The 20,547-nt window shown below is 38.9% G+C and overlaps 1 protein-coding gene across 1 annotated transcript; it reads left to right on the top strand.

Annotated features, from left to right (window-relative positions):
* The first annotated feature begins 2,484 nt into the window (after positions 1–2,484).
* Positions 2,485–20,059, top strand: EFCAB3 (EF-hand calcium binding domain 3). The gene is made up of 9 exons (XM_054574821.1): positions 2,485–2,567; positions 4,881–4,957; positions 7,060–7,203; positions 8,250–8,321; positions 9,412–9,532; positions 11,868–12,061; positions 12,397–12,581; positions 16,840–16,962; positions 19,733–20,059. The coding sequence occupies exons 1-9, from the start codon at positions 2,494–2,496 to the stop codon at positions 20,057–20,059; spliced, it is 1,317 nt and encodes a 438-aa protein (XP_054430796.1). The 5' UTR covers positions 2,485–2,493.
* Positions 20,060–20,547: the final 488 nt, after the last annotated feature.

Here is a 20,547-nt window from a genome sequence, read left to right on the forward strand (position 1 = left end):
TTCATAATAACTAAAAGGTAGAAGCAACCCAAGTGTCCATTGACAGATAAATGGATAAATAAAATGTGGTATTTTATATACCACATTATATATAACATATAATGGAATATTCAGCTTGATAAAGGAAGGAAATTCTGACACGTGCTATAACATGGATATACCTAGAAGATATTATTGCTAATTGAAGTAAGCCAGTCACAAAAATACAAATACTGTGTGATTCCACTTCTATGAGGTTTCCAGAGTAGTCAAATTCACAGAAACAGGAAGTTGAATGGTGGTTGCCAGGGAGCGGATGTGTGAATGGGAGCTATCGTTTAATGAGTACTGAATTTCATTTTTGCGAGGTGAAAAAGTTCTGGAGATTGGTTGTACAAAAATGTAACTATACTTAACAATACTGAGCTGTATGCTCAAAATTGCTAAGATAGTAAATTGTATGCTATGTGTATTTTACCACAATTTTAAAAATTAATTTTAATAATAAAATTCTATTTCTCAACAACCCCATCCAATAAGAATTGCTATTATCCCCACTTTAAATCTTGGTAGACCTTACCATATTAGGCCATTATTAAATATTTAATTAATTTGCAAGTTAAACCTTCCTTTTCTTCCCTGTGTATCCATGGCCAGAATGGGAGGCAATGTACCAAATTTGGAAAGACTAGGGAAAAGTCTAACTATGCTCATGATAATCAAGGCCCCAGAGCAGGAATAGGAAATCTCTAGGACTGAGCCACTAAGTGAAGCCTGAAACAATAGTGGGGCTCAAGCTAAGCTTTGGGTGCCAGAGGTATCTATGCTTAGCCATCATGAAGGCTAAAGACACTCCTAACTCCCGGGCTAGGAGATTTACAATACCATGAGACATATTTGATCTTGAATATTAATGTTTCTCATTAAAACAATCATAATCCTTTCTATAACTGCTCTTTTTAAATCACTTCAATAATACCATAGACTATTAAAAGTCTGATTTTTTTCTTTGTCCCCCTTCCTAGGCTTAAACAATTAATGAAATCATTCTCAATCGTCATTCAGTCACAGCAGTTAGGTAAAATTTTTTACTTAAACAACTTTCAATTCATTAATGTTTAACAGGAAAGTATATTAATACAGTATTAAAAACATTTTCACCTTCCTTGAAATTCCAACAGTGTTAAATGTTCCGATTCTGGAATTCATACCTACACATACCTCAAGGGTACTGAATGGGCCACATTAAAAACACAGGTGCTTGAAAGCCAGAGGAGCATGTGGGCCATTCTTACCCTGGGCCTGAGCCTGAGAAGTGAATGAGGTCACAGTTGTATGATGGAACAAACCCTTTATGGGATTCTTGATCTGACTGAAGCCCAGAAGTGGTAAGTAGCATGGCCTACAAGTAAGCAAATACCCAAATTTTGTGGGAATCTACACTGAGTCCTTTTTCAAAACTCTATCATCTCTATGAGAGATTGAAGGTAGTGTTTTAAAGTAACGATCATTCTGAGCCACGAGGATGACTTCACAGCACCTGTCAAGTGCCTAAATGGTTGAGCCTCTCCGGAGTGCCCAGCTCTGTGGTAGGTTTCCAGATTTTCAGCACACGTCATTGAGTTGTGTAGAAACAACTTCTTTCTAGGCACTGAGATGAAGACCTGGGAAAATTGATTGATCTCTAACCAAACATTCAGAGAGTACTTCTTCACCGTTTAATAGTATATGACTGTCTAATATTCCTGAGTTAGGAACCCAGTTTTCTTCTCAGTGAACCACCTAATACACTCTACATTTTGAAAAGATCATTGGCGAGGTAAAACCAACAATAAAAGTGGGAAGCCCTACCAACCCAGCTTCTGGGCCATAGGCCCTAATTCTCTAACTATGCAGAAGTGGAAAAGAAGGACTGGGGAGGAAATAGTGGTAGAATCCATTCAGGAGAGTCTAGGGTAGCAAAACAGCATTGTATCCCGCTTTCATTCCTACTTTTAAGACCTGTGTGTTCATAATAAATGACAGGGCACCGGTGGGTCTCCTAGAAGGAAACTGTGGGAAAATGTCCTTATTACTAGGCAGGTATCCAAGATACAAACAATTAGGTAAATATTTTGGAAGTGCTATAACATTTTATCCTCTGTGAATTATGGCATGAAACGTTCTGCTGATTTCAAAAATAAATGTCCTTAACTCTTTCCACATATTCCCAGGATACTTTATCTGTGTCATGTGGTGCCATTTATATTTATATAGAATCAGCATGACATTATTCAAAGGGAGAACAATGGCAAGAAATTTTGTTTAGAGACCTTGAAATAGAATAAGGGGTTCTTCTACATGCTTTCCAATTATGCACAAATCTCTAACTTGAATGTATATATATTACCATTCCTTGAGGTCCTGGACTTCAAACTCCAGGTCTCAAGCTGGGAAGATTGCAAAAGAATATAAAGAAATTAATCTGTGATCTTTAATTGTACCTTCTGAATTCCAGACAGAGTTACTGGCCACATGGAAGTTTCTGGTATCAAGTCAAAATTTAAGCTGAATCCTCTAACAAAAGTACCCGGCTCCCATGGCAAGAGGTAAGTAATGAACATATTAAGGTGATAAATATATTAAGATAAAGAATTATTAAGATGATAAATATATTAAATACCCATAAAGGCTAGGAAGAAATGTTAGAATGCTTTTCAAATATTTATTCTGTGATAAATTTATTTATAAAGTAAACATCTAAATCAAAGACAATGATTTTTATGAAAATAAATATATATATACCCTTTTTGATTACAGAGACAAAGAGTTATCCTTCCTGTTCTACCAAATGAGAGGCTATTGTTGTGTGAAGGGACAGGGCACCATTGAGGGTTTAAGAAGCTGTCAATTAGACAGTAAGATATTTTGAGTGCCAATTTAAAGGAGAATAAATTTGAGGATCAAAAAGAAGGACTAAACCCCTAAGCAAGTCAGAGTAGAGAAAGGACCTGGAGCTCAAATACAGCCAGTAAAGTGAAATCTGGCGTAAGGTGGCAGCAGGGCAGGTGGCGGGCTTGTGGGAAGAGCAGCACTATGGGCTGTCGTGTGAACGTTTAGGCAGGACGACATAAAAAAATGAAATCCAGTAAATTAGCGATGACTAAGGTTGTACTAAAATTAGGAAGGGAGGTGTGCCCGGTGACACTAGCAATAGTTTCTTCTTAGTCTGATAACAACAAATTCCAATATACAGTAGCCGCCGATAACTGATCTATACTTTATCAGATCATAAGAAGAAAAAAACCTCTCTCCTCTCTCACAATTATCCGTTTTCTTTGTCACTGTAAGAGTAGTTCTCCCAGGATCCTTGACTATGCCATTGCTGCAGGAATATATTACTTTTTTAGAGGGATGTGGGTAAGACAACCTTAGAGTATACAAGTCCCTTGATCTCATTTCCCTCAATTGAAGTAGTGACTTCCTTGTCACTGAAAGTTGGCAAGCAAAAACTAGGTAACGCCACATGTAGATTGATTTCCTACATGAGATGAGAGGCTAGACTGGGCTTGATACAAATCTAAGGTTCTTCAACCCTTTAAAACATTATAAAATAATAACACTATTTCCCATGTTTGATCCAAGATAAGGCTTGAACTCCTGCCAAGGCTATCCTTTTTTTAATGCAGCTAAAACAAAATAAAACAAACAAAAACTGTACATTGCCTGGCCTTCTATTTTCCTCTTGTTTCTTGAGAACTTCCTATTTTTCCATCAGCTACATCTTTCATTTAATGCAAAAAAGTTTATTTATATTTAGAAATACAACAAATATGAACTAATCTATCCAAATAAAAGCAAATTTAAGTTTTCAGACGTTTAAGTAGGTAATAAAAAGAAAACACTAGAAGAAGAAATCAGTATTAGTAAAGGCTGAGAAAATAAGACTAATTAGATAAAATTCCATGTCGAATAAGTTGAGAATGATGCATTATGAGAAATTATTGCCTCCTCCCCTAAGTCTCTCTTTGAAAATAAGTAGAATCTACTATATACTGTAGAGGATACCAAATTTATAAACCATCAAGTTTTAAATGTAACTACCATGTTTAGAATTTTTACTAGTTTTGTTTTTAAACTGCATCTTGTAAAAACAAAAACTAAGAAATTCCATATTTTTAAAACTTTTAGTTCTATTCATATCAAAACTAAGTGTATTTTAAATAAAGTTAACTTATAAAATTATGATTATTATAAGTTTACTTTGAAATTACCATATTTAAGCAAACCCATTTTTTCATAATACACCTTCATGTCCCTAAACTAATAAATACTGCAAATTTATACAGAATATCTACGGGTAGAACGAGAGACTGAACTATCTCTATGCCTCTCATCTTTGCCGCTAAGAATATACTTTGGCAAAGTCATAACATAATCATGAATACAAAATTTTGCTATAAGGATATTCACCATAAGATTATTTACATTAGTTAAAAATTTGAAACAACTGCTATCTCTAAAAATAGAAACTGTATAAGGCTAACGTTCTTGAGCTTTGGAGCCAGGGAAACCTGGATGTCACTCACAGGACTTCTACTTATTATCTGTGTGACTTCAGACAAGTTGTTTAATCCCTCTGAGGCTCAGTTTTCTCTTTTGGAAAGTGGGAGGAATCAGATTTTTTTAAGGGGGCTAGAGTGATGGGCAAGTATAGGGTAGACAGAGGCGGACCTCCCATGGCCAGCACTTTCTCACTGTCCATCCTGAAGCTACTGGCAAGTGACAGCAACAGGTCGCTTAGGTGGTATGACAGTAGATATATTGTGATACTTAGTTATTCCAATTGGCAAAAACTGATGAGTGCAACTAACATTTGCTGGTTTCAGATGTGCATTAAATCTTCTCATGTCTTTTCTCAGGGATAAAGATTTACCAGGATCTCTCCCATGCCAATCAGGGCACAAAGAAAGGAAGCTGAGTGCTTCACAGATGCGAGGTACTGAGAATCATCCCCCAAATGGAAACATAACAAAAGCCTCTTAATATGTCTGGCCATTTTTTTCCTCTAAGAGAGATTAGAGATTTCACGGGTTGTCTCCAGCACTCTGTTATTTAAGAGCAAAAAAAAATTTTTTTTAATTCAATGTCTAATTTGTGGGAAGGAAAGGAGATTACTTTGAAATAAACATCTTCCTAGAACTGAGACAGTACTGGCCAAATATTTTTATTCAAAGAAGAACTTGTGGATGTGGAAAAGAACAAAAGCAAGGTCAAACACAAATCAAGTAATGAAGCAGTATAACCACAACTAAAATCCTGGGATTTCTCATAGAAAAAAAAACTATAATGATAAAATGAGCTACATTGGCTACAGTTCATTAATCCAAACAATAAAATTCTATTCAAAGCCAACATTGTACTAGGCAAGAGGAAGGCACCAAATCAGATGTGGACCCTGTCCCAATAGGAAGTCTTACAGGGAAGTCAGTTAAGCCAGGAAATTGTTGATTATAACATTTAAATTATAATATGACCCAAGTTATGATAGGGGAAGTATGGAATGTTACAGGAGCATAAAAGAAAGTCTCCTAACTTAGCCTTGTGAGGCTAGGAAGGGAGTCTCAGCGAAGGCTGACTAAGGAGGGGGGAAATCAGTCAGTCAGAGCCCAGAGGGGAGGATCCTGGGCAGAAAGGGAGGACTCTGAAAAGGGCCAAAGAAAAGAGAAAGCATGACACATGAAAACAACTAAAAACAAGCATGGCTGTGTTTGGGTTCTAGTAAGGCGAATGCTGCGCCGCTACCCTGTCTCGCCCTCCCCAATGCCCTGGCCAGAGACAGAAAAGGATCAAAGAATCACCTTTATTGCTGGGAAAGCTAGTTTAAAGAACACAAAAGATTGTCAAGATCAAAACTGCATTTTTTTATTATAAACTGAGATACATGCCTTAATAATAATAATAATAATAATAATAGTTTATGGCTTTATAAATTGTAAGGTTTCTAAAGTACATTAATGTGCACTGGTGCTTGTTTTAAGGGTACCCAGGATTTGTTTGGATCAAGTATTTTAAGACATATAGACACAGAAATGACTGTCAGGGAGGAAGAAGATTTTATACTCACTGACCCTTATACATAAGAGGCCCCACAAACTGTGAAGGACCACACAGGGAAGCCCCAGAGTTGGGCAGGAGGCAAACGGTCGGGGGAAGTGCGCAGGAGCCTTCACGGTGGTGTCGGCAGGAAGAAGCAAGCAAGGCAGGATGAGCAGGCTTAGAATTGGCTTGTTCAAATAATTTCAGCAGCTCTGGGGTATAGGGAGGCTCTGGCCAGCCTGGCATCTTTTCTGGAGGCTCTGGAGGCTCTGGAGTCTCTGGAGGCTCTGGAGGCTCTGGAGGAGAATCTGCTTTTGAGCGCATTCAGGTTTTTGGCAGAACTCAGTCCCTATGGTTGTAGGGCTGAGAGCCCCCTTTCCTCGCTGGCTGTGAGCCAGGAGCCTTTCTCCGCCCCTTAAGCCTGCCTTCCACATCACACCACCCTCTCCTCTTCAAACCTGCATCGGTGGGTCACATCTTTCTCCTGCTTTGAATATCTCACCTCTCCTGCCACATCTCTCTTGTTCTAGATGCATAAGGGACCCCAGGATTAGTTTGGGCCCACTCAGATAATGCAGGGTAATCTATTTTAATTACATTTGAAAAATCCTTTTTGTCATGTGAAGTGATATGTTCACAGGTTCCAATAATTAGGGTGTGGGATACCTTTCAAAGGTCATTTCACCTACATATTTGGTTTTCCACCAATAAGTTATTCCAGTTCAAATCTTATAGAAGGACACTGTCCTTTTCCCACTCAAAATCATAAAATAGGCTTTATTTTTTTTTTAATTAATTTATTTACTTTTTAAATACATTTGTCTCTGCCTTCCCCCCCCCCTTCACTGTCCTTCTTAAGAAATGTCTATTAAGTACTCATGTTTCTCTCAATGTATTTTCAGAACAGCATCTCCAATCAACTGTATTGTCTGTCCTAGTTCCTTTAGAATAAATATTTATGATTGAATAACTGTCCTGACTAACTTAACTCCATTTCTCCAGCTTTCCAAGATGCCTACAACTTCTTCAACAAGGATAAAACTGGTTCTATTGATTTACATGGATTGATGTGTACTTTAGCTAAGTTGGGAATGAATCTAAACAAGCATGATGTTTCTAATGAATTACAATGTGCTGATATTGATCGTGAGTACTTTGACTTATCATTATTTTCCTCATAAAAGCTTTTTGTAAATATACAGTTTTCTCTCATATACAGTATGAATATGAGAAATAAACCTCACTTATTTCCCAAAAGTACATATATATGTGTTCCTCTTTAAGGATATCAGTGAGGTATATGTACAAGTTATACAATCAATTTAATGCTTCTTTGAAAAAGCCTGTGTGGAAACTAAAAGTGGCTGTCATATTTCAATATCGAATTCAGGTGACCTGTCATGATGTACATTTTGGAGGATGCCTTTAAATAACAGATATTTACAAAGGCACTGATGATTTCAAATTGCCACGTTGCCAAGGAAATCCAAGCCCTTTGTTTCCGTATGAATCATATTAGTTCAAATCTTCCTTCCATCATTACAACCCACCTACACTGAATTTCAAATGCCACGGCATGTTTGCTGGTATTTTTACAGCACATAGAAAATGTTTTCTTTGAATATACCAACCTAGTGATTGGTAGCCCAAACCGACACATTGTATGGAAATATATTCAGCATATTATCTCCTCGCACCTCTCGCCACCCAGCTTGCCAGTGCCCCATTCAATCAGCATCCGTTCCACATGTGAGTTAAAGGCACCAGTGAGTTAAATCTTCACTTGCCACTAATTGCCCAATTTTTCTATTATTTTTTGGAAATACATACACATGACTCTAATATTGCTTAATTTTAGCGGAAACGAGGTACAACTTGGGGATGTTATAATAACAGAAGTGCTTTGCAGAAATGACTAGTCTCTAGGAGAATGGAGAGGACGGCCGCGGCTGGGAACCCCTGGGTCCACGCGTGCAGCCCGCCGGTGCCCCAGCGGGCGCGGAGGGCTGGTGTGATAGTGCGAAGGCCGCTTCACGAAGACCAGTGTTTCCCCAAGCATCTCTCCAGCTCGAAAATGCTCTGGGGTTAAGTCCTGAATGATCCATAGTGTGTTCATTTTTATATTTAATATATAATCTGATAATGAAAATACATCTTATGTTCTTGTCCTAAGCCTTAGATTTCTGTTGCAGGAGATGGGAAAGTGAATTTCTCAGACTTTATAAAGGTGCTAACAGATAAGAACCGCTTCCTAAAGGCTGTGGGTAAGTAGAGACATTACTGAATAGATAGCGGATGGGTAGTTGCAATTCACTGCAAAGTAAATATTATTCATTTCAACCTCCAATCAGGAGACAAATCAAGAATGGGTGCTCTGGAATGTGATTTACTTTTGTACTGCTTCTCCAAAACAGCATTTGCTAAGCAAATTGATACAGGTTTGGAATTTTAACTTAAATGCATCAAGCCCTTCTGCAGGAGATACTACTTTTTGATCTGTAATGAGAGCACTCTGCAGTGGTGTAGAAAAATTTGGTTACCCTTTATAGCATTTCAATTCTTTACCAAGTGCATGAGCCACTGCAAGAGGCACTGCTTTTACAAAAGAAAAAAAAAATTAGAAAAAGCAAAATGCTCTCTCTCACACGATTTGGGTGTAGACAAACTACTGTTCCTGAAGAATATCCTCCTCCGCCGGACGGAGCCTCCGCCCTCAGTGCAGAGGGCCGGGGAGTCTGCCTGCTGCAGGTTAAAGAGCAGGTTCTCTCCTAAGGTGCTAAATGATGTGCAGGTAAACTTGAAATATTTTTATTAGTCCTCTAATGGTTTGTTTATGAGTTTAACAGGCGCCTTGGAAAATCTAATCCTATTCATATCATGTTTTCTAGGATAAATGTATTCCAAATTCCAGATGCTGTGTATTATTTTGAAAATATACCCATTTGTAGGCTATGAACTGTCCTTAGGACAAACAGAATTACTCCTTCAAGTATCACTATAGTAACAAGGGTTTGCCTGCAAACCTGAGATATATTTGCCAACAACTCTTTTACTTAGAACAGGACAGCAGTCCTTAACATATAATTCATGTTTATGTTAAATGTATCACTATATTTACTTAGAAGCTGTTGAACTAAAAGTAGTGTTTCCATCTCATGATTATTTTGTCTGTTCAGTAATAAAAATGACCTTTCTACCTTCTGCAATAGAACAAATGTTAAATGTTTTTCTATAATTCTCAAGTCCTTGGTTTGGTATTAATTTTGTAAATACAATAAAAAGGCTGTCATTTTAGTGCTTTTTTGATAGATGATTTTTTCAGAAGCTATTTTGAATCTTTTCTTTCCTTTATAGTTCCAGAAAAAGATAAATGTTTAGATTTAGCTGGCAACCCAGGGATTCTGTTATTTGAAATCCTATCAAAGCTTATAGAGACTTCAGCCTTACCCAAAAAGGCTATAAAGGAAATAGTAAGGTAAGTGAAAAAGAAAGGAGCAAAAATGATCTTCTCAGAAGCACATATGAGGATACTAACAAGGCCGTCACCTCCCACTAACATTCTATGTCACAGGGTCTGTTCCAAAACAAAGGAGAAGGTGCGGGGCAGATGGTCACATGCCAGAGCATGAGGCTTGATTCCTCCATCACACAGTGCTGCCCAGCTCTGAAACTGCAAGGCTAACTTCAGACCACCTCAGCTCCCCGCTGGGGGCCTAAGACAGCTAAGAAAGTCCAGCCATTTCTACCCTGGAAGCACCGTGCAGTTTGCACGCCCTTTCAATTTTGTTGTCTATCATCCAATGTTAGAATTGTCCCAGTTCAAAGGGGCAGCTGTGAGGGACAGGGTGGTGAGGGCCTCTGAGAGAATGTGCCGTATCCCCCAAACCTGTGTGCAGCCAACCCTGAGACCCCTGGAAGCTGGGACCAAACTTGTACAGGGTGACTTGGAACCAGCCATGCAAACTTTCTGGGCCCCAATATCCTCACCTAATTACCTCTTGTCTGATCTCAAAAACAACAACAACAAAAAAAAACAACAACTAGGTTTCTACTCATTCATACCTCCCAAAATACCTCTCAGCACATCAGTCAGAGTGATATTCTTAAAACATAATTCAGATTGTAAGTGTCCTATGGCTTTCTATCAGGCTCAAGTTAAAATCTCACCTGGTGCTGTGGCTTGTATGAGCAGAACGCCTACCCACTTTCCTTCCTCTCCCAAGGAAGAGTCTGTTATCAGAGCTTCTTCATTGTGGAAAATGTGACACTGATGTAACAGTGTCCCCAAAATACACATCAGCCGTGGTAGTCAGCCACTTTGCACTAGTATGATGTATGGATAATTGATAAGCAAATGCAGACACTGGCCAGGTAGTTTGGTTGGTTAGAGCATCATCCCAATATGCCAAGGTTGTGGGTTCGATCCCCAGTCAAAGCACGTACAAGAATCAACCAATGAATGGATAAATAAGTGGAATAACAAATTGATATTTCTCTCTCTCTCTCTCTCTCTCTTTCTCTCAAATCAGCCAATAAATAAAAAAAGATCTGTCATTGATATATAAGCTGTGCATGTTTGTAAATCAGATCTTTACACATTTGGGGATGTTTGTACTGTGAATTAGAGTTCTTTATCATGTAGCCTGCTCTGCTTATACATAAAGAATTTATAACCTAAAACACATTGTAACATATCTCCTAGATGTATTCATACACATGAGCACATACACAAATTGCAAAGAATTGCAATCAATAGTGATTTACTGTGGATAGTAAGATTACTGGTAATGTTTTATTCTTTATAGTTTTCTCTATTTTCCAAACACTCTGCAATGATAATTTTTTTAATTTAAAAAATGTTGCATTTTACTTGAGATCTTGCTCCCCAACCAACGTATGTCATCAGTTGGCTCAAATATTTTTATAAAAATTCTCCAAAACAACTGCATTTAAAAATCCAACACAAAGTAGACATGATTAATATTTGTATTTAAGCCAGTACCAATTAAGGGTTTGCCAAGGATCATACTTGATAGATATTTTTCTAGACAAGACTGGGATGCCTTGGGGAAGGGAGAGGAAGCCAAAGCCCAGGGACTACATTTATAAAATAGTAAAATGGATAACAACTAATTTGAGTAAAATATAACTTAAAAAACTGTTAGCTTTTCTCAAGTTAGTTCTATTGTAGGATGTACTTAAGCCGTAAGTATATTTAAGTTAAAGCGGTTGAATTATGTTGCTCTTATATCACATTACATTGAACACTGTTTGGACGCATGTTGAAAGACATGTTTATTTTTTGGAAAACTCAGTATAGGAGCTGTGGCTACAATCAGAAGTGAAACATTTGGCATGTTTGTTAATTCTAGTTTCATTTAATAACTTCTAAGGTGCGTAAATTTAAGCTTTTTTTTTAAGTTAATGGAAAAAAATTGAAATGCAAATACCAATACATTAAGATTTTGTTCTTGGTGTTTGTATGAAATTCTGAGGTCTTGATTAAACCTTTCATTGTATTGTGATTTGTTTTTAGGTGTATGGTGCCAAGCAAAATTTGTCTAATAAATCTTCTTTTAAAAAAATATATAGCCAAATGGCCTGTGACAGTTATCAGTGGATAGTCTGTAATTGTCACAGAAACAGACACTCAATAAATAATAGTGAATGAATACACAAATTAAATTTAAAATAAATTTATTCAGCATATATAACTTGTAACTTAACCTTTTCCCCTATTTGTCTAACACTCAGGCACCTTTTCAGTAGAACTATAGCACTTTGTATTCATTTTTGGATTATGTTTTTAGGTATTTCCGAAGAAAATTCCAAGAAACCACCTCAGGAATACTATGGAGTCCCTACACTGCGGGTTATGGAAAAAGGAGATTTAAACCAGACATATGCATACCTCTGGGCTCAAGCACAGCCGCCTTTGCTAATGCTGCCCGGATTGCAATAATGAAAGAAAAGGATTTATTTAAATATCTTGAGGAGCTCAAGAGTAAGAGCCATTTCCCCACTGTTGTAAAGATTTATTTGTATATTACTGGTCAAAACTAAATACCAGAGGACAAGTGCTATAAGAGCAGGACCACAGCCTGTTGTGAGTGACTGGTCTCCAATACTCAGCTATCATTTGATAGCAAATGTATATATTACTTGAATCCTCAGACACCTAAGTGAAGCTGAGAGTCTATGGAGGGGCGGGGGGTGGAGGCACAGGAGAGTGAAGACGATGGGTCATGGCCCTGAGAAGAATGGACAGAAAGCAAAATACATGTATGTCTTTCATGTGAATTTCTTATTTGTGGTAACATTTTTTTTTTATCTTTTTAGGATGCAGTCCTCCTTCAGATAATCCATATTCAAAAATACCCATCTTTCCATTGTTTCCTAATGTGGATGGGCTGGTAATGGGAAAGCCATTCAAAGACATACAGAAATTAGAAATGCTCAGGAGAAAGGAGCCTCTGAAATTCTTTGAGAACTATTTTTTCCATAAAAGAGATTGGAAAATGCAGGTGGGATTTCAATTGTGTCACATCAGTTCATTTAAATACTTGTGTTTTTAAATTCTAACTTAATAGAACTAGTAATATGCTTTTTAAAAAAATTATTGATTGATTTTTTTAGAGTGAGAGAAGGAAGAAGTGGGGGAGAGAGAGAAAAGGAAGGAGGGAGGGAGAGAGGGGGAGAGAGAGAGAAAGAAGGAAGGAAGGAAGGAAGGAAGGAAGGAAGGAAGGAAGGAAGGAAGGAAGGAAAGAAGGAAGGAAGGGAGGAAGGAAGGAAGGAAGAGGAAAGAAAGGAAGGAAGGAAGGATGGAAGGAAGGAAGGAAGGAAGGAAGGAAGGAAGGAAGGAAGGAAGGAAAGAAGGAAGGAAAAAAAGAAAGGAAGAAAAAGATAGATTTGTTTTTCCACTTACTTATGCATTCATTGGTTGATTCTTGTATATGCCCTTACTAGAGGCTGAACAGACAACCTTGGCATGTCGGGGTGACACTCTAACCAACTGAGCTACCTGACCAGGACGTAACATGCTTTTCAATGACAAATATTTTCAGTCATTATATTTCAAACCACATTCCACAGACATATTCCTAACTTAAAGCTCAGATATAAATCATTTACTTTCAACAGAGTTAAACTTACTGAAAAATACAATCCTAGGCTTGTGGTGGGGGGTGGGGAATATAAGAATAATAATAAAGTGGATTTCAGGTCCTACCTCCAACTGCTCTCCCATCATCTCAGGGACCAGAAGCTGTATTTTGGTCTCCTTCAACTGGCTCTAAACAGTTGAGCCACACACCATGGGATGAGAGGGCCAGGTCTACAATGCAATGAAGCAACGTAGTGATGGAGGGGCCAGCTTGCCCTTGGGCTAGAACCTGTTTATAATCCCAGCTGAACCTTCTGACCCTGCTTCAAGCTCTGCTGCCTCTAATCTATTTGCCCTAACCCTAACCCCACCACCCGCCAAAGATACACTTTATCACCGCAAGTTTTAAGGTCCCAGGCAAGTATGCCCTAGTTTCTGGATGTTCTTTCAGGAAGCTCTGGCCTCATCCAGGTTTATCAGATGTCCTGCCACCTGAGAAACAATTTTAAAATTTGACTGGAGACCAGCCTACCCTGTGGAGTATCTCTGGGTTCCAGAGGTCCACGTGTTGTTCACATCACTGTGAAATACCTAAAAGTTCCCTCCAGGCATACGTTTAAGAGTCCCAGAAGCTGGAGGAGGGAGAAAAAAATGGGGCGCTGCTAATCAACATGCATGAAGTCAAAATTATGCAAACTGAATAAGCCATAGAGAGCTTCTCTACAACTTTGCACATATAATTAATACTGTATTGTACACTATACAGGAGAGTGAAGACGATGACGAAAAATTGTGTTGAGGGTCAATCTCATGTTAAGAGTTCTTACCAGAGTAAAACTTTCTTTAAAAATTTAAAGAGTCCCACGATGACTGAAGAGCTCCATCTAAACACTGATCTAGAGAAGGACACATCAACCACAGATCTTGGATTTGAAGTTCAAGATGAGACCTGGGGTAACTCCTTTTGAAAAAGAGATACATGTGGTTCATGGAGGCATGAACTTTGAAAGGTGTATGTGTAGGAAGAAAAGAGGGAACCAAAGAAGTGGATTTGCCAGTGGATTCTCTCCTCAATATCCATTCCTCTCCCGCATCCTTAAGACCAGAAATTTCCCAGTTTTGTTGCTTCAGAGGCTTTAACTCTACCCCCAGCTGCAGAAGTAAGTCTTGATTGAACTAAGCCAATCAAGGAATTAGATTTCCCTAGTCACAGTGATTTCAGTGAGGGGCCCATGACAGACTGGTCTAACCAGAGGTAAGTTTATAACTATTGTTTGATATTTGGGGCATGAGAAACTGTCTTTCCCCCTGGATGTGAATGAGGAAACTATATCCCTGGAGCAGCAGGCAGCCATGTGACAGAAGAGAAGAAAATCTAAGAATGAAGCCAAAACATGTAGGGTCAGGAAGAAATAGACCTGAAACCCTGATGACATTCTGAACATCTGGATCAAACCCATGCCTGAAGTCCCATTTCTAGAATTTTCACATAAATGAGACAGTACATTTCTTACATTGTTTAAATCAAATATAAATAAAATAAACAGTCCATGATGATCAAAAATGATCTAAAGTTTAAGACTTTGTCTTTATCTCTCCAAGTGAAGTCACACCCACAGGCAAGTACCACTGACAAGACAGAAATAGAGGACATTCATTCCCTGTAAACGTATTTCCCAATGATGAACCCTCCACCTGTGATGCCTGACTATTTATTGCCAACTTCTCCAAATAGAATATAAGAATTCTGATTTTTAAAATAATTTTCAGATAGAAGTTTTTATGGGAGACACACCTAAAATATGACTCAGAAAGCTTAAAAGTAAAGGGACAGCAAAAATACATGGAGCAAATACAAATCAAAATAAGCTGGCAGCGATAGATTAATATGGAAGAAGTAAAATTTAAGGAAAAATAGCTAAAGATAAATATGCTATATAAAGATTTTTAAGCCCTCATTGGTGTGGCTCAGTGGATTAGGCATCATCCTTTAGCGCAGAAGGTCACTGGTTCAGTTCCCAGTCATGGGACACGCCTGGGTTGCATGGTTGGGGCGTGCAAGAGGCAACTGATGTTTCTCTCACTTATTGATGTTTCCTTCCCTCTAAAAACAAATAATAAAATCTTTTTAAAAAAAGATTTTTTAAAAGCATCAGGAAGATACTACTATCCTGAGCCTGTGTGTACCTAGCCAATTGACAGATAAGATAACTAACAAAATTGGAAGAATTAACTCTAGACTTTTTAAGGCATTATGCATGCCTTAAAATTTCTCACTTTTATCCAATGTAAGGATAATTGCTAAATGAATAGGTAAATCCATCATTACAAAGGGAAATTTTTATCATGCATCTCCAGAAACTAATAAAGCAGACCCCCACCTTGCCCCCAATGAAGGAAATCAACTCCTCTTACAAAAAATGTAACTGTTAAGAAAGATGGGGAAATACAGCTTGCTGTAGAATCATAGTCTAGAAAAAGTTGTTTCAGGACATGAGAGACTTGAGCGCATTTGTAGCCAGGAGGGAAGGACCCTTAGAGCCATGGTTCTCAATCCTGGATGCACCATGGGAGCACTTTAAAAAACAACCTCATACCCAGGCCACAGCCCTACCCAATTAAACCAGATCTCTGGGAATGGGGCCCTGGCCTCAGTATCTTTTAAAGTTCTAACATGCAGCCAAAGCTGAAAATCACTGCCCAATGAAAAGAGAAACTGAGGATCAGAGGGGCAGATCTGTCTACATAATTTGCAAGGCCTAGAGCAAAATGCAAATGTAGGCGCCTTGTCCAAAAACAATTAAGAATATAAAGATAGCAACAGCAGAACATTAAACCAAATTCATGGCCCTTCTGAGCCTGAGGTCCTATGTAATTAATTTCATAGGTCACACATCCGTGAAGTTTCGCCTGGAAAGAAGACAACCGAAGGGATATGGTCCTGGAGGCAAATAAATAGAAGATACAGGGGGAGATTTGGCCTTGGAAATTAAGAGAAATGCATATAAGAGGGAAGGAGGAAAAAACAGGTTAAGGATGGAGAGATCCTAAAGTAGAAAGAAGGAAAAAATAATTTAGATTATATGGCCTTGAAGAGACAAGCTGAGGGAGTCAAAAGTCTGGTTTTCCAATGATCATTATGAAGATTATAAGAGAATTAAGAGTGAATGAAGAAAGGTAATGTTGAACAGTACTATGGGCCTAGACGAAATGAGGCAATAAACATTTTCAAAGAAAGCAATTGGCATATCCTCATGATTTCCACCGCACTGCTCAGCAGCCTAGGAGCAGGGCAGACATGGCTGGTTCCCATGAGAAATCTGGAAGTAATATAGGTTGTATTCTGTGGAGGGCACGTTCATTTTCAGTGCTTTTGATGGCGTGGAAAGTTTGGGTAAGGATGGATTTGGCTCCTCTCTACCCTCCATATCCACTCCAAATCTGCTGGTCTATACTTCTCTTAGGAGTAGCCTTCATCCTTATGAAAGGGAATTTGCTAAAAACCCATCTACACATGGGAAAATACCAGGTGCCCCAAAACACCTGGTAACTGCTTAAGCAATGACTTTATAAATCATATACAGACTCTTTCATAATATAATATACTTGTCTGTTATGTCTTTGTTACATAATTCAAACTAAAATACATCACTAATCTTCTTTTTTAAATGTGCATCAAGGCAGCAAAAATAAAGCCTATTGACCCTGCCTCAGGCTACCCAACTGACATCCTCGCCATTGACCAAATACTCAGGAAAAAACAGAACTGGACAGTGACTGAAGCAGCTACTATTAAACCGCATGTGAGTAGTCACTGCTGAATGCCTTCCCAGAAAGCACTGACAAAAGTATTTTCCACTTCAGTGGAAAACCGTACTACTACAACCGTAAAATCAAGAGGTTTTGTTTCTCCTCTATGTCTTTGAAATGAGACAAGATCATTCCTCATTTCTACCTGTTGTAATGAGGTTTCTTGCTCTATAATCAAATGGATTCAAATGTTAACTTATAAATCATCCTGTTATTCACCTGTGGAGCCATATCCTGCATCATTGCTGGGACATTAATTTGTTTCATGCTGGAAATGGCAACTAGTTAAGATATTAAACTGGCAGTCACGGTGAGTGGTGTATGCAGGAAATCATAATGAGTTTAAGAATCTTTATTACAGCAGCTAAAAGAAAAATAGGCCCTGATGGTGTGGCTCATTTGGTTAGAGTATTGTCCCAGACACCAAAAGATTGTGGGTTTGATTCCCAGTCAGAGCACATACCCAGGCTGAGGGTTTGATCTGTGGTTGGGGCATGTCCAGGAGGCAATCGACTGATGTTTCTCTTTCTCTCTCTCTCCCCCTTCCTCTCTCTAAAAAATCAGTAAACATGTCTTCAGGTGAGAATTTTAAAAAAGAGTAGTAATAATAGTTTAAGTGAGCTTCCTAGGTTCCCAGCAGTGTATTCTACAAGTGCTCTAAATCACATGTACTAATTCGTTTACTTATCACAACAACCCTTTGAGGTAGGCACCATTATCATTCTTTATCATTTTACAGATATGCACAGAGAGGTTAAGTGATTTGCCCAAAGACACAGAGCTGGGCAATAATAGAACCAGAATTACAAACATGGGCAGCTTGTCTCCAGAATCCACCCTTTTAACCACAACTCTATGCTGCCTGTCTACTTTTGTGTCCTGACTTCTTAGCAACTTTTGTACTTCACAGAGACATACTGGGGCATATTTATTTTATGTCACCTCCCTTCTGTACTTGACACTAATGATCAAACTCTCCTAGACACTTTCTACTTCCTTAGCCTTTACAAATTGCATCTTCAATTCCCCTTGCAGTTCTGTGTCCTTTCCTCTTTCTTCTCTTTCCTGAATGTTCATCCCCTAGGTCTTGATACATCCTTGTTTTCTAGTCTTATCCTGCTGCTCTTTGCACTATATACACTCATCTACCCATTTCTTCAGTAAATATTTATCCAGTGTTAACAAAGTTCTGGGATTAGAGGTCACAGAAGGGAAAAAAACCCCACACAGTTTCTACCTTCAGTGAGCTTAGAGTAAGGATGGAAGACATGGAGAAAGAAATGAGCAATAGTAACATGCCGGGATAAATGGACCCACAGGCGGTCTGCGCTGCCTGTCACAGGAGTACAAAGGAGTGGGCTCCCATCCTCTGTCTTATCATGGCACAGCTTACACTGGCTTAAGTGGACGTTACTTATAGTCCGAGGCTTCCAGCCTGGCGCAGCAGCTGCCCCAAGGGCTGAGATGCTTGGGAAGATCAGTACTTTGGCATACCTGTCACCCAGTCACAGCAGAACATTGGGGATCTCTGCATTAAGTAATGGAAAAACTAGGACAAGTATTCTTTGGACTGTCAATCTATCCTCCTTATTTTAACTGCCACCTATATACTGATAACTCATAAATCTGTCACTAGCTTAGACTTCTTTCCAGTACTTCTGTCTTACCTGACATTTAGACATCGCTGTCTCATAGCATGTTAAACTTGACATGTCCAAAACCAAACTTAGCATCTTCATCAAAGTGGCTATCCCTTAGGGAATCTGTATCTCAGTTGTTGATACCACCATCTACCCGACCACTGAAACTAGAAAGCCAGGAGCCAGTCTTAACTTACATATTTTCCTCACTCCTTCTATGCACCATCCCCAAGTCTGGGTACTCTCATTCCCCGGAAGATTTTTCAAATCTGTCCCCTTCACTCCATCCTCTCCCTACTGCCTTAACTGAGGCCCTCAGTAGGGCCAGCCTGGATAACAGCCTCCGCCCCTGTGTCCCTGCCTCGCAGCTGCTCCCCTCTGCCCATTCTCCACACAGCTGCCAATGATCTAACAGGAAGACCCAACTACGTCACTGTCCTGCTTAAGAATGAATGCTTCCCTCTCACCAACGATACACAACGGAGGAATTTATCTCATTTCCGTCAGAAAGAGTGGCTCACTACAGCATGATCCGCACTGAGGAAAGGACCTCCCAGCCTCAGGAAACCAAGTCTAAGGGCCTGATGACCGCAGGCTTTGCCTGCCTTGCCTTCATCACTCCCTCCCACTTTGAACCTGACACTTTACCAATCCCAAAGCGCTTTACCTGCTTCCCTCACCAACTCCAGGATGTTTATTGCCTTTGAGCCTTTGCTTATGCTCTCCCATCTCCTGAAATACCTTCCCATCACCACTCCCTCAGTTTAATTGAATCTTTGAGGACCTACTCCGCTGAGCATTTTCTCCTCCCTGACCTAGGGTGGACTGAGAGCCATCCTTGCAATTCCTATTATATTCAGAACCTACTACCCTCCTGCATTTCCTCCTTGTTTTAGTCTCTTGTGTTTTTAATATTCTTATAAAATGTATTGTCTCATTAATCCAAAATAATTTATTTTCATTTTCTGTCAACTCCTAATTCCTCAAGAGGCACTACCCAATGTATAAACTCAGTGACTTTCAAGTGGCCTGGGAACATAACTCTCGGAATATCTAGAATTGTGCTCCACAAAGCAAAGATATTTTAAGGTAACTACTGTAAACTTCTGCTTTCTCACTGCAGGTGAAGAGAGCTATAGATACTTATAACTTAGGAACTGCTCTTGAGCACCGGAAAGAAATGCTAAACCTCTGGCAGAAGATCCGAGGAGATTTGATTGAAATGGACACTAAAAATGAGTCCTTTTATGACGCCTTTTCTACTTACACATGGTCCTGGAATGTTTGCCAAGAATTACTTTCCCCAAAGGACTTAAGGTTATATGATGCTTACGTGAATAGAAATTCCTTCCACAATTCTTCATTCTCTTCCTCTTCGGATATCAGTGAATGTGACACAGAGGCAGAAAGAAAAAGAAAATGGAAAGGTTTCAAAGGGTTTCGACAATGAAATTTCTACATTTTCTAAGCAGCTCATTGCAAACTACTTTTTCATAGATATCAAAATTATGGTTTCTTGCTTTTGTCTAGTACATTCTTAGCAGCTGGAAATGTTGGTATCTTTTGAATTCTGACCAGTAAAAAAATTTAAGTCATAATATGGTTTCCCTTTTCTAATTCTTACTAATAAATAGATGCCATTCTGTTATTCCCCTAGCGACAGCTGCACTCTGGGGCCCCCACCTGGCTCAACACTGCCTGGGCAGAAAGGGGAAGATGAAAGCAGGCTGTTACCTTGACAGAAGGCTGCCCTTGAGAGCTCATGAGGGCCCTCCCAGCAATAAGCATCTGGTTTATGGGACTATAAATGGCATTAAGTTTTTTAATCATCTGTCAAACTGACGGGAGGCAGGGGATGACAATGACCTTTCAATTTCAGGTTATGATGTCAACATCCCCCAGGGAATCTTGATTAAATTTGGGTGTTCCTAAGGCTCC

Source organism: Pteronotus mesoamericanus, unplaced genomic scaffold (genome assembly GCF_021234165.1).
Source record: "Pteronotus mesoamericanus isolate MK-2021 breed Mesoamerican mustached bat unplaced genomic scaffold, CSHL_Meso_final contig_269, whole genome shotgun sequence".
In the NCBI taxonomy this organism is placed as follows: Eukaryota; Metazoa; Chordata; class Mammalia; order Chiroptera; family Mormoopidae; genus Pteronotus; species Pteronotus mesoamericanus.

Coding starts and splice junctions, on each gene's coding strand:
- EFCAB3 (XM_054574821.1), top strand. CDS start 2,494: ATGGAAGTTTCTGGTATCAAGTCAAAATTTAAGCTGAATCCTCTAACA. Junction 12,062..12,396: donor ATATCTTGAGGAGCTCAAGA/GTAAGAGCCATT, acceptor TTATCTTTTTAG/GATGCAGTCCTCCTTCAGAT. Junction 16,963..19,732: donor CAGCTACTATTAAACCGCAT/GTGAGTAGTCAC, acceptor TTCTCACTGCAG/GTGAAGAGAGCTATAGATAC.